This window comes from Rhamphochromis longiceps, linkage group LG19 (assembly GCF_057381845.1).
Source record: "Rhamphochromis longiceps isolate RC_006_pf linkage group LG19, R_longiceps_female_GT1.1, whole genome shotgun sequence".
Taxonomy (NCBI): Eukaryota; Metazoa; Chordata; class Actinopteri; order Cichliformes; family Cichlidae; genus Rhamphochromis; species Rhamphochromis longiceps.
Window position 1 is genome coordinate 7879864 of NC_140575.1, and position 13719 is coordinate 7893582.

The window sequence follows — 13719 nt, forward strand, 5'->3', positions numbered from 1 at the left end:
CCAAAGAAGCTTGTTCCATCATTGCACAAGACTCTTTTAAAATGTATTTTCTAGCAGTCTTATCTTTCTGGAGATCAGATTTTTGCATCTTGAGGTAAGCCGTGTTTTGTGGACATTCAAAACATTTGCTTCACTTCAACTGTATGTACTGTATGCATATGTTCTCACAAACATTTATTAATTTCAACGCAAATTTTTGGATTATACCATAGAGTTTTATTTCCTAAGTTTGTCATGAAATAATGACAAAATTACAAACACATTTTTCCATGAATGTGTTCATCAAACATTAGTCCAGATACGTTTGAGCCTGTGAAAACCAGCTCTAATTTTAAGTGGTTAGTGAAATATTTTGTTCATTCCTTTAATTTAAAAGGCTGAAAGACAAATCCATTGTAGTGTAGAAAGGCAAAATGACAAAAATAATGACTGTATTATGGAGGGAACACAGTGGACTCAAAGAACATCTCAGGACAGAAACAGCAGATGCGATGTGGAGAAAGCATTTACATCGTCACTTGACATTTCTCAAAAACCAGACAAAAAAACAAAACAAAAAACATTTTTGGATACATTTAGTGCATTTTTACTGCAGCAGTAAAGGTACACAACATTAGGCAGATGTAACATGAAGACTCAGCAGCAGCAGCAATCAGTCAGGGTGAACCAGGATGCATCATTACATACTGTTATGTGGATACAGTGAAAAGGCCACAGTCTGCTTCACTCATCATTTCAACACAAAATTCATTAAAAAAAAAAACAAAAAAAAACAGACGTCACTCTGGCTGAACTCCCTTATTCATTTGGAAAATATAATCTTGCAGAAATACCTCTGTAGTCTGCAACAGGAATAAGGAATACAAGGAAAATCAGATGATACCATCTCATGCGTTAATTATAGATAACCAAATAAATCAATAAATAATTAAGACAAGTACAAACCAAATCGACAGCAAAATCAAAACAAATCCAAATATTGTATTCCTTTAACCAACTCCATTTTAAATTAAAATGACATCCTTACTCGCACATAACCCATAACCTAGCTCAAACATATTGAAGGCAACGTGTATGTAATACTGGGTTTAAGCAGACAGCACGCGTCTGTCTGCTAAATCGATAAGGCATTCAGAAAACCGATGTTAGCTGGCAAATACTGATGATTGATCTCACGCTACCTGCTTGTTTTTCCAAGGATGCTATAGTTGAGAGGAAGTGACGCGCGGTCAAGTGTTAAGAATTCAAAGTGTAGCTTTAAGCAGACTAGGTTATGCAGTGATCCGTTTATTTTTGCTGTGTTATAACATCTGAGGGACTCATTTGTGAACATTCATCCATTCAACATCACCGCTGCTTTGGTATTTGCAGGTCAGGAGAAACACACTTTTCAAACTGGGCTCAGTTTAGGTAAAGTAGTTACAACTTTTTATAACGGGTCTACATTCACGACTGTTGTTCCAGCAGCATTTAAAGTTACCACCAAACACCTCAAGATTAACTCAGAGGTTTGATGCCCATATCCTGACAGGTAGAGTGGTTTTGGTAGGCCCTGGAAGTTAGTGGTTTAATGCTCTGACTGGTCTTTACAATGCATTCAAGCGTAGACTAGCTGTCCTTCTACTGCAGTTAATGTATCCACGAATCTGTTCACTGTACTATCAGCCGAACTGACTGAAGTCAAGGACGTCCAGTTTCACTGTCAGGCAAAACAAGCAAGCAAGTGCTGGCAAGTGTCTACCAGCTTACAAATCAGAAGAACCTTTTGACTTCATTGATTCATTTGATTCATTTACAAGTTGCTGCAGGTCCTCTGCTTTAGCCCAAATATCTAAGCCAGTTCTTACTGGAAGCACAACCCTTGATTGCGCAGTGTGAGCACTACAGTCTGCCAGTGTCCTGCACTGATAAATACATATGCACCACTCACTTCCACCTAACCATCTCTGGTAGCATTCAGTAAGTATGTCTTCCCAGGTCAGTCCAGCTGGGACACCAAATGGAATGAGGAGCTTAATTATTATTTATTCGCACACATTTATTCCTGATGGGAATTTCCCATTCAGCTCGCCATTACAGCTTCCACCATCTGTAGCTGCAGCCACTTAGTGTCCCGTAGTAAACATTTGATTCTTTTGGGAATTCAAAACTGTCCACACTAGTTGAGGATAGCAACCGAGAGGGACTGCCGCTAGAATCCATCGTCGTAATCTCCGTCACAGCCGTAATCTGGAGGGTGGGGGAGAAATAGAGGGTTTAGATACACTGAATGAAGAATGATGACTTGGTGTTGAAATCTGCGGTACGCACTCTGAAAATCACATAAAATGTGTCAGTGGAGACAAGTTGGTAAGATTTTAATGAAGACGTATAAAGGAACTTTATTTGGACCGTATATTTTGCATAACAACAGGGAATCCTTCCCTTCCTTTCTTATCCTAATGGCCTGGAGCCAAAATGGATTTCTGAGATGCAAGTAAATAAAATGTTCTCAGATCTCTGGGAAACTGCAGTCAGCTGGTGGTATCTCTAGTCAGAATGAAATGATTGAACTTCTGCAGCAGCCTCCGAGATGCATGCTCATCCATAAAGACTTCCTGGTGTGTGCCGAAACTCTGCGAACAGCCAAGTTTTAATTTCTTCTACTGCTAATGCTACTCTTCCGGCAACACTGCTCTGGCAAAAATACAACTTTTATGACAGTTTGAACTTTAACACTGAGGTTGCAACCTCATTTTTTGTCCAACCCATTCAGATTAGAGACATAAGTTTCAGCGTAAAAAGGTAAGTGGAAGTAAAAGATCAAGAAAAAGTTTGGTAACAAAAATTGCAGTTCCTCTAATGACCACTTGAGGCTGGCTCTAAAAGAAGGCATTCTCTAGTGACTTCTACATCAAAATGTAAAAATCAACATTAGGGCTGCTCAATTAATCGAATTTTAATCACGATTACGATCTGGGCTTTCAACGATCATTAAAAATGACTGAGCCGATTATCCGCGACACCTTAAAGGCCGGTCCGTGAAAATATTGTCGGGCATAAACCGGTCGTGGCGCAAAAAAGGTTGGAGACCGCTGATTAAGAGGGCCCGAGGGAAGCTCGGAAAGCTAAGCAGAAGTTATTTGGAGAGGAGAGTGACTGCCGTTGGTTGAAAAGAGAGGTTAAAAAAAAAAAACTTCAGTGGTGTTGCACACTATTTTATATTATTTTTTAAAGTCATTGTTAACCCTTTAAAGCCGGTCAGAGCAGCATGCTCCGTTTTGTGTAACTATTTTTAAATCCCTGTAGAACCGGAACCGCGTAAGCTAGCGCAATAATTTGTTTTGCATATGAAACCGGAGGAGTTGTACTTACATCTGATGCCATCAGCTTGTCCTCGGTCACGGTTTCCTTCCACAAAAAGCTTTGCAAAAATTGCATAAAAAGCGCTTGCAGGAACAAAAGCATAATATTCCAGAAACACGCTTCGCCGATCAGCTGTTCTTAACACTTCCCACCGTGAAACAGACGTCAGCGCGAACTATCACATGTCCGCCATTTCCTGGCCGAAACCGGAAGTGACGTCATTTTCGCGGAAATGTAGTTTTTTACTTGTAGGCCTTAAAAGCCTATACTGGTCATGTTTGACTTTTCTGAATAGTTTCTGGGATGCTTAGAACTCGAATTGCACTGCTGGAAATAGTTTATTTTGATGCTGTTTTCTTTGCAATTTGCATCATAGGATTGTTTTTTTGTTTTTCCTGCAGTATATAAAAATTGGTGTATCTCCAAAATAAAACTATGAACACACTCAAAATAAATTTCCTGTTGTAAACTATTTTTTGCAACTTTTTTGTATTTAAAGTTTTGAGGGATAAACCTCTTAAATTTCTCCAAGTAATATATGTAAAAAAACAAACAAAAACTATTTTAAAATTTTTTTTGTAGTTTATTGCACTTTTTTGCAATTAATGTAGTTACTATGGACTTAATGCATACATATTATTAAAATATGGGCTATAACAGTTGTATAGCAACTTGAAATGCTCCCATAAATGGCACTACAACATGTAAAAAAATAATATAAGCTCTGGCGGACTTGGTTCTATAGTAGGTCTTAAAGGGTTAAATAAATATCGTCAAATAATCGAGATCTCAATTTCAGTGAAAATAATCGTGATTATCATTTTTGCCATAATCGAGCAGCCCTAATCAACATGTTTGAAGCCTGGAACGAAACCATTTTGGTTTCTGGTGTCATCTTCAGTGCATTCATTTGGCTCAACGTCCCCACGTTGAGCCCCCAGCCTCGTCCAGCTTCAGAGGCTGGACAAGGCTGACCCTGACCTTCTGGCCAAGAATAAACAAAGAGCCCCCCTACAGGAATCAATTAAACAGCTCTGGACTTTTTTTACTGCAGCAGAGTCAGACCTTAAAGTTTAACAGCCTGAGACATAAAGCGAAGAAATGTAATCTTACCGAGGGCTCATTAAAACGTGCCGGGAGTCCGAGCAGAAAGAGAGCCAAGACCCAGAGAGACAGATTCATTAAAAGAAAGAAAAAAACGATTCCAACTGTTTCACAGTCCAGACACATTTAGTCTTACTGAGAAGTGACAAAGCAGTCTGCCACTCAAAGTGTCAACTAGAGTCAAACGTTAAGATGAGAAATTGCACTGAGGAATTCTCACTTCCATCAGCATTTCATCATTTCCCTCCATGTTTACAGAGCCGCCTGGCTCCTGACTTTAATTCGCTTTTTATCAGTTCAGTGTGATTTCTCATTAAGTTATTCTCAACAATTAACCAAAAACATTTTTAATGTGAAAGTTATTGTTAGCATAGATGCAGCAGAGCAAACTACACAAAGTGGTTAGAGGCATGCATCTTTATTGTGACGATGTGTTGACTTAAAGCTAAAAAGCTGCAAAAAGTTACTCAGACGTAGTAAATGGAGACAACAGTAACTGAGTCATTTACTCAGACAATAGTTTTATGTGATTATAATCACTATTTCATGCCTGTGAGGTAACCAGACCTCCTTACTCCAGCCACCTGGGGTCTCCTCCCGGCTGGACGTGACTGAAACACTTCCTCTAGGAAGCATCCAGGAGGCCCAAAGCACCTTAAATGCCTGCTTTGATGCAGAGGAGTGCCAGCTCTACTCTGAGACCCTCTCGAGTGACCAAGCTCCTCCACCTATTGTTAAGGCCGAACCCCGACGGCCCGTGGGGAAAGCTCATTTCTGCCCTTTGTATTGACGATCTCATCATTCTGTCACTACCCAGCTCAGGCTATCGCCGAGGTTTTTCACTCACACCGCTTTACCTCAAAGTCCAGCAACAGCCTGTAAATCTCCGGCTCGTTTCTTCTGTCACTTGTGAATAAAACCCAGAGATACCTGAGCTCCTTAACATACTCAACGAACATATACTTAGACAAAAGCGATGTGGTACAGCATGGATTTGCTTTCATCAAGAAGCCAAATGAAATCATACTAATGCTCAAAAGATGAAACTGTTCAACCAGAAAGGTGTGCATGAAAATAAAATGTAGTTGGATTTGTTACTTTTGGATATTAAATAGGTTGTTTATGCAGAAAGCTGTAGCCTCAGTCAGCCTACACATTTCAGTCAGAAGATAGCAGACAGGTTAAACCCACCATTGCTGCCCAGCATCTCCAAGGCACTGACACAAGTCTCGTCCTCCTCATCCTCTTCCTCATCACCGGGGACGTCGTCATACACAACTGGCCCGCTCTCCACCACCACCCCGCTGGCAGGGGCTTCAACGGGCAGCGGCAGGGGGTTGGAGCTGCCGATCTGTACAAACAGGAAATATTGTTGCTTGTGAGCAGACATGCATCGTTGAGTATTTTTAATATTTTCCTCGGCAGGACACAAGTTCGCCCTCGGGAAATCTAAGCCAGATCTGATCTCGTATGCCCCACTTCCTTTAAAAATGAAAAAATAACAAACAGCGTAGTATCTGTGATGGTGTGGAGGTGTGGAGCTGCAGGGCAGGTGGAGGGTACGCGCCGTGGTGAGAGGTTTCATTTGCCGCACTTCTCCACATATGACTAAATACAGCATCGGAGCGCGACCACAACCTTATCTTACAACAAGTTATTACCTCATTTTAGATTCTGCCTTTTTTTTTTTTTTTTTAAATCTGCATAGTCTACACTGCACTCGGTATCATATGAAAGGATGAGAGATTAATCAGAGCCTCGGGGTAAAAACACCCTTCAAAGTTCATAAAAAAACAGAAGCCTGTGAAATTAAAAGTGAAGGGCTAAGGGTGAGCATGAGGGACAAAAATGTAATTAGAGTGCCCTTTCTTTTTTTTTCCACTGCTTTTCACATTGTCTGGGTTGAGCTGTCACATGTTTTGTGCATAGATGTGATAAATTCCCCTCGAGGGCAACTGCAGGTGACTCTGAACCGGCGGAGTCTTTCCAGTCGCACGCTGGGAGACAAAAACAGAGTTGTTTTTGATCAGAAATCAACCCACCTGAAACTGCAGGAAATGTAGGCAGCGTGACGGCAGCAGCAGGAGAAAGTAAACAAGTGGTATAGGTGGGGAAAAAAAGGACTCGGTGGAAGGAAAGGACTCTGAGGGGACCATTTTCCAGGTGTGGAATCGATGATGAAACAAATGTCAGCAGTACAAATGTAGAGCTGTCTGCCTTCATGACCCATCAAGCAACCCCACTCAAAAAAAGGAAAACAAATCAAACCAGAGATTAAATATGTATAAACTGTAAACTGCACTCAGCACTCCCTGACAGCAGCAGTCTCCTCCAGCAGAACAAACACTACTCAAGGTTAACCCAAGTAACACTGGGAAAAAGCCACCAGATCCTACTTCCAAGCATTCGTGGAATGCTCTAGAATAGCGGTGTCAAACCTAAGGTCTGTGGGCCAAAATTGCCCCTAAAAGGGTTCCAATATGGCCCACTGGATGTCTTTGAACAATGTGAAAGTGGGCACATTTTGGACTTCTAAGTTTGTTGTCATGTAAAATGAATTTGACATTCCTGCTCAAGATCAAGTCCCCACCTCTCAATGCAAAGGAGCCATTCTGCTGCCAACATTGTCCTGCTATACTGGGATGCAGACACGCCCAGAGGTATGACAGGGAGCTGCACAGTGTTAGGCAGGTAATGGTTGATCAGTGCATTTATGGAGAATGGCTGTTATTGATTTTTGCTTTTTGTGCATGAGGCAAGAGTTAAAAAACAACTTTTTAAGCTTCCTGTTGTAGCTGGATAAGCAGAACTGCAGTTTATGGTGGCTTTTCAAGCTTCAACAAGCAGCACTTGCAAACAGATGAAACTCAAGCAAAACCAACCAAACTGAAAACAAAGCTGCAGCATTTAGGAAAATAAGAAAAGTTACGAGCAGAAAACACAACTGGATATTAAAACGTGCTGACCACGGTCCAGCAGGGGAACCTCTGCTTCGTCCATCCATACCTAATAAGCCACCAACCACTGGAAGTTAAGTGATGACTTGGTCCAGATGTTTGGTATACAGCTTCATGTCGCTGATGTCAGTGTGTCAAAATGACCCTACGGTAGTAGAAACAAATTAAACTCCGGTACCCATACTACGCTCCGTGTCGATATATTCAACCCTGTAAGACAAAGAAAATTTCCCCTTGGAAAACACTGGAGTACCTCCAGTCTCATTCTGAACAATCACATCTTCACTCCAATCTGAGTTTTATTTATTTTGCTTAGTGATGAAAAGTACAGATATCAAACAGACTATTGCACCAGGGAGGCCAGATGTGCATGGGTATTATATTTTTTTCTGCTTTCCAGCCTGCCATAACCTAGACAATAATACAACGTCTAAACTCAAGTCTCGCTTTTTTGCTGCAAATGTCTTTAAAATAAAAAAAATGTTGTTTAGAGGGAACTCATGCAGTTGTATAACTGCAGCTACAAGGGAACCTACACATTATTGCCTTCCTTTGAGCCAGGGCTAATTATAAAGCTGGAGCAGAGGCCGGTGGAGGGTCCACAGTGTGACGGAGAGATATTTCTTTTCTCCTCGGCTAAAACCTGTAGGAGTTCCTGCTGGGCCTTTCATTCCTGCCTTCTTTCTCCCCCTTCAATTTTCATTTCCTCCTCCATCCTTCCTTGCTTTCCTCCCACCTTTCTTTTATTTCACATCTCGTCTGTTTTGCTTCATTTAAAATAATAATAATAATAATTCTACCCACATCCTTTCTCGCTTTTTCCATCTCTCCGATTGTTCCTTTATGCACTGCTTCTTCTCTTGGCTTAGACTTGTGCTTTTTCCATCCTCAGATTTGGATAAATACCAAATGATTGTACAATAAATTAAAAAATAAATAAATCCAGTGCAAAAACATTCTGCTATCCCTTCCTTTCCCTTCTCTGCTTCTCTTTTGTTTCCTCTTATTCCTCACAGTGGAAACCAGCTGGCTTTAACCTCACCAGCTCATTAGCTGCCGCTGAACAGCAGTCATAATGTGGGGGAAATAAAAAAATAATTAAAAAGAAAACATAACGACATAAAAACGGTGCTCCAGACTAATTAGGAGGTGAGAGCTGTTAAATGGGTCAGGATGAGAGGAGAGGAAGCTGTGGCGAGGGACAGACACGAAGTTTCTTTGTGTTGGTGTGAACTATTCAGCACTGCTGCTCATAATTACACAGAGATAATGTTCCACTACAAATATCATGTTGCATGTTCAAAGCAAGCTCTCCAGCGGTCGAATATCTACTATTTTAGCTTACTTTAAGCTTCAGCCCTCTAACAAGGGAATTGGTTGTTAGGAGCGAGAAAGCAACCGGGGAATTCGAGCGCTCAGAAGGTTTTATTGGTGTGAAGATGTAGACATCTGATAGCCTGGAGTTACTCATGCACAAGACAGCAGGAAAAAAAAGAGTTAAAGGGAACAAACCACAGTGTGGAATAAGAGTTCTGGATAATGCCAGCCACTACATCTACATCCCCGTTTCCAAAATAGTAGCGAAGCTTTCGAAAAAGTAACCAAAAATCAATTCCATGACTTGCAAATTCTGTAACTGAATTTAATCAAGTTGCAGACATTTAGTCAGAGCTATTTAATTATTTTTAGAAAAATGGACACATTTCAAAGTTGGGCCGGGACCACAAAGAAAGAAAGAGAAGGAAAAAGCTGAGAACAGATGGAGAAAACATGGAACATCTTACGAATAATTCCACCAATTAGTAACATGCTTGAATTTAAAAAGAGCGTTTGAGACACGCTCAGTTGTTCTGAAGTAAAGAAGGTGTTAAGGTTCAAAATTGAGGAGGGAGAGTACAAACCACTCTTGGTCCAGAAGCTCTTTGGTCAAACAATGATTTTAATGAACACACGTGTGGGAAGACACTCTGTACGCAGACAGCCAGTAGTCCTCGACTTAATCAAAGCATGAACAGATATTTTATAGCATCAGGGTTTGTTTACTGACGCCCCTTCATGCGTCACCGGTACATTTTATACATAGATCAGATCAACATCATCATGACTTTTCACCCAGAAAATCATCTTCTATTTTCATGGCTTGGTACTTTCCGTTCTTATCTTAAAATGAATTGTTCCTCTTTCTTGCCGAGACAACAAGGACGGTTCCTCTAAATAAATTTAACTAATGTGTGTGTATGTGTTGACCTCACATGCTCTTTGTGTCACCTCTTCACCTACTGTCTGTGTCTCGTCCTCAAATGCTCCTCAAAATAACCTGCACTTAGACTCTGCTTTCCGTTTCAGTTCTGCAAAAGGCACACTCTGCAAACCTGCAACTTCCTGTCAGCCTGCAACTTAGTCTCTCTGAAAGACACACACTGTTTAAACATCTGAATGCAATATAAACTCCAGATTATATTATTAATGCAATGGTAATGATGACAATTATTTAACAATAGCAGTAAAATAATTTCCCTGCTCCACAAAGGGCAGGAGTTTACCGCTCCTTGATGAACTGCATGTGCAGATTCTTCAGATTATTATTGTACAATCAATTTGCAGATTTCATCATTAACAGATTCCGAGATTCTAGAGAAATTCATGTATGCAAGGGACAAAACAAAAAAACATTCCTTGGTCCAGCCATGGACAATGGATACAATCATGACTTTGTAGTGGAAATCACTTCATGTGTGGAGTGGACTGAGGTCTATAAAAATGTGAAACTTTTAACGATACTTAGTTCAAAAGTTACCTCGTATTAATGCTTGTTTTTGTGTAAAGGTGCATTAGTGCACATGGCATGGAGAATGTGTAACACTACACTGATCAGGCCTAACATTATGACCAGCTGCCTAATAATCTGTTGGTCCTGGTCTGCAGCTATGCAGCCCCACATACAACAAACTGCAATCCACTCTGTATTCTGACGACTTCCTGTCACTACCAGCATTAACATTATTGGTAATTTGAGCTACAGTGGCTCATCAGCTGGATCGGATCACACAGCAAGATCCTACAAACAATCAGTCGCTCAACAATCAAAACTTTATAATTGTTTGTTAGACTGAGAGTATCCAGGTTAATGACATTTAATAGACCACTTAAATTTGTTTGCATTATTAGCATCCATGTGTGTGGGTGGGTAAAGGAAGGGTAAATGGACGGATACTTTTATAGTCCTATTTACTCTGAGCACTTAAAGCTCTTTTTACTACAAGTCTCATTCACCCAATCAAATTGGGGTTCACTATCATGCCCAACGATACTTCAACACACAGACTGAAGTAACCATTGATCTTCTCATTGGTAGACAGCTCGCTCTGAGCCACAACCATGCCGATCAAGCAGAGGTTTTGCATATTTTCATCTTTCTGCATCAATTTTATCACAGTAAAGGTGTTTTCCTGGGGTGAGGGAGCAGGTCGCTGTGTTTCTGCAGGATGAGCTAAAATTGGTGCACATCATGAACTTTATCGCTGTCCGGAAAGCTTCATTGAGAATACTTCAAATACATTCGGCCATCACTTGCCAAAATTATTGCTTGCATAAGCAGGCTATATCTGCAACACCAGCGAGGCTGTGCACAGCTCAAAGCCCTTCCTCCTGTGACCTCATCACCCTTTTGAGATTTCTAAGCTTCTTTGAAAATCCCCACATCTCTTAACTGCGCTGCCTTCTGCCTCCTCCAGCCTGATGCTCAGCCTAAACATGAGTAGACAAATAGGGGAAAGGGCAGAGAAGAACAGCTGCGCCAGTTTCAAGTTCTCTGTAGTAAACTGATCATTTCCTCCCTCGACTGGCTTTAAAAAAAGGAAAAACTGTACAGACTAATTGCTGGGTCGCTGGAGAGGGTGATGGAAATTGGTTACTGTAAGGCAACGAACAGAAACAGAACAGGTTGGCAAGTAGAGCTCAAAGAACACATCGCTTTTCAATCTGGCCCTGTTGCTGGAATCAAATGCCAACATTACATAACATGAGCTGCGAGCTATGAGCAGCCGCAGCCAATGGCGACGGCCGTTTGCTTCCAGTTCCCAAGGGAAGGTGAGGGGGGGTTGCTAAGTAACAAGCCTTGTTGACCCAGCCCCTTGTGGCAATGTTTTCTTCCTAGCTGACAGAGCCTGAGCTCCCTGAGCTACTCTATTCAGGGCTGCCAGCAGCACATGATGGCGAGGGAGACAAAGGCTGTGAGGAGGAGAGGAGAGGGGGGAGACGAAGGGATTGGAAGGAATGTGGAGGAAAGAGAGGAAATATGAAAAGAAGAGCGATGGGAAAAAAGAGGACAGCAGCAGAGTGAGGCAATAACGGGAAGAGATGAGGAAAGAGAAAGCAGGCAGAGATTTGCAGGACTTGGGGGGGAAAAGAAAAGTTGGGAGATTTTAAAAAGCAGATGATTCGCTGGCATGTTTTTCACCAAGTTTTAACGGCAACTTACAGTTTCAGTGATATCGTTAATTCCCCTCAACTTAGTTGTTTTTAACATCATTAACACCACAAGAGCCACAAATATGACAAATTCACTCAAAAGCTTTTTGGGTTGTTTTTTCCCCCACATTAAATAACTTCACTTTATTTCTATAAAGTCTTCAAATATGGGACACAAACCAGCATGCACTCTCTCAACAGCATGTGTGACTGTGTTTACTGCTGGTTTCTTAACAGAAGTGTTTTATTTAACATCAATCTCAATAACATGTTTGCTAAATAATCTTAAAAGTTGGACAAAAATAATAATAGTGTTTCTTTTTTTTCAGCCAAAAATATTACAGAGCTTTTTATACAGTTACAAGTATTTGACCCCCTGCTGAATTTATAAGTTTGCTCACTTCCAAACAAATGAACAGTTTCTAGCTTTGATTGTAGTTTTATGTTAATGGACACAGAATATCAACCAAAAAATAAATTAAAAAATACAAAACACACATTACATAAAAGTTACAAAGTGATTTGCGTGACTTTGAGTGAAATACGTGAATACCAGGAAGAATTCTGACACTACCATGTGACGACTACCATCTATCAATTAATGCAACGAGCAACGAGCTGAGATCAGGAGTACCTGATCTCAGCTCGTTGCATGTATAAAGCACACTTGTCCAAAGAAACAGTTTATCCATCCCAGTTCCATCCCAAAAGGACGTCAGGGACAAGATCGTCGGCCTGAACGATGCCTGAACGGCATGGAAATGGAAGAAATATAAAAATGACCATCAGCCCCCCTCGCTCTGGAGCTCCATGCATGATCTTGATGTGAGGATGATCATGAGAAAGGTGGTGGATCAGCACAGAACTACACGGTTGGAGCTTGTTAATGACCTGAAGGCAGTTGGGACCACAGTCACTAAGAACACCACTGGTAACACACACTGCTAAGTGTACAGGATGGCTGCACCGCATAGATTGGCCAAGGCGCGGGGCCACGTACCATAAAGTCTTGAACGAGAGCCACCTTCCCTCAGCCAGAACACTGAAGATGGGTCATGGACGGGTCTTCCAGCATGATGATGACCCAAAATATAATGCAAAGGCAAAAAAGAAGTGGCTAAAGAAGCACATTAAGGTTATGGAGTGGCCTAGCATGTCTCCAGACTCGGTACTATACAGTGGGGCAAAAAAGTATTTAGTCAGCCACCGATTGTGCAAGTTCCCCCACCTAAAATGATGACAGAGGTCAGTAATTTGCACCAGAGGTACACTTCAACTGTGAGAGACAGAATGTGAAAAAAAAATCCATGATTCCACATGGTAGGATTTGTAAAGAATTTATTCGTAAATTAGGGTGGAAAATAAGTATTTGGTCACCTCAAACAAGGAAAATCTCTGGCTCTCACAGACCTGTAACGTCTTCTGTAAGAAGCTTTTCTGTCCCCCACTCGTTACCTGTATGAATGGCACCTGTTTGAACTCATCATCTGTATAAAAGACACCTGTCCACAGCCTCAAACAGTCAGACTCCAAACTCCGCCATGGCCAAGACCAAAGAGCTTTCGAAGGACACCAGGAAAAGTATTGTAGACCTGCACCAGACTGGGAAGAGTGAATCTACAATAGGCAAGCAGCTTGGTGTGAAAAAATCAACTGTGGGAGCAATCATCAGAAAATGGAAGACATACAAGACCACTGATAATCTCCCTCGATCTGGGGCTCCACGCAAGACCTCATCCCGTGGGGTCAAAATGATCATGAGAACGGTGAGCAAAGATCCCAGAACCACACGGGGGGACCTGGTGAATGACCTGCAGAGAGCTGGGACCAAAGTAACAAAGGT

At 41.3% G+C, this 13719-nt stretch overlaps 1 protein-coding gene across 1 annotated transcript in view; it reads right to left on the reverse strand.

The window, feature by feature from the left end:
• Positions 1-363: 363 nt before the first annotated feature.
• Positions 364-13719, reverse strand: part of brf1a (BRF1 general transcription factor IIIB subunit a) — a 132434-nt gene continuing 119078 nt past the window's right edge. The window contains exons 18-19 of the mRNA XM_085392262.1: positions 5641-5800; positions 364-2229 (exon numbers count right to left, since the gene is read on the reverse strand). Of these exons, the coding sequence (XP_085248388.1) occupies positions 2192-2229; positions 5641-5800 (198 nt within the window). The 3' untranslated portion in view covers positions 364-2191. The remainder of the gene's footprint in view (positions 2230-5640; positions 5801-13719) is intronic.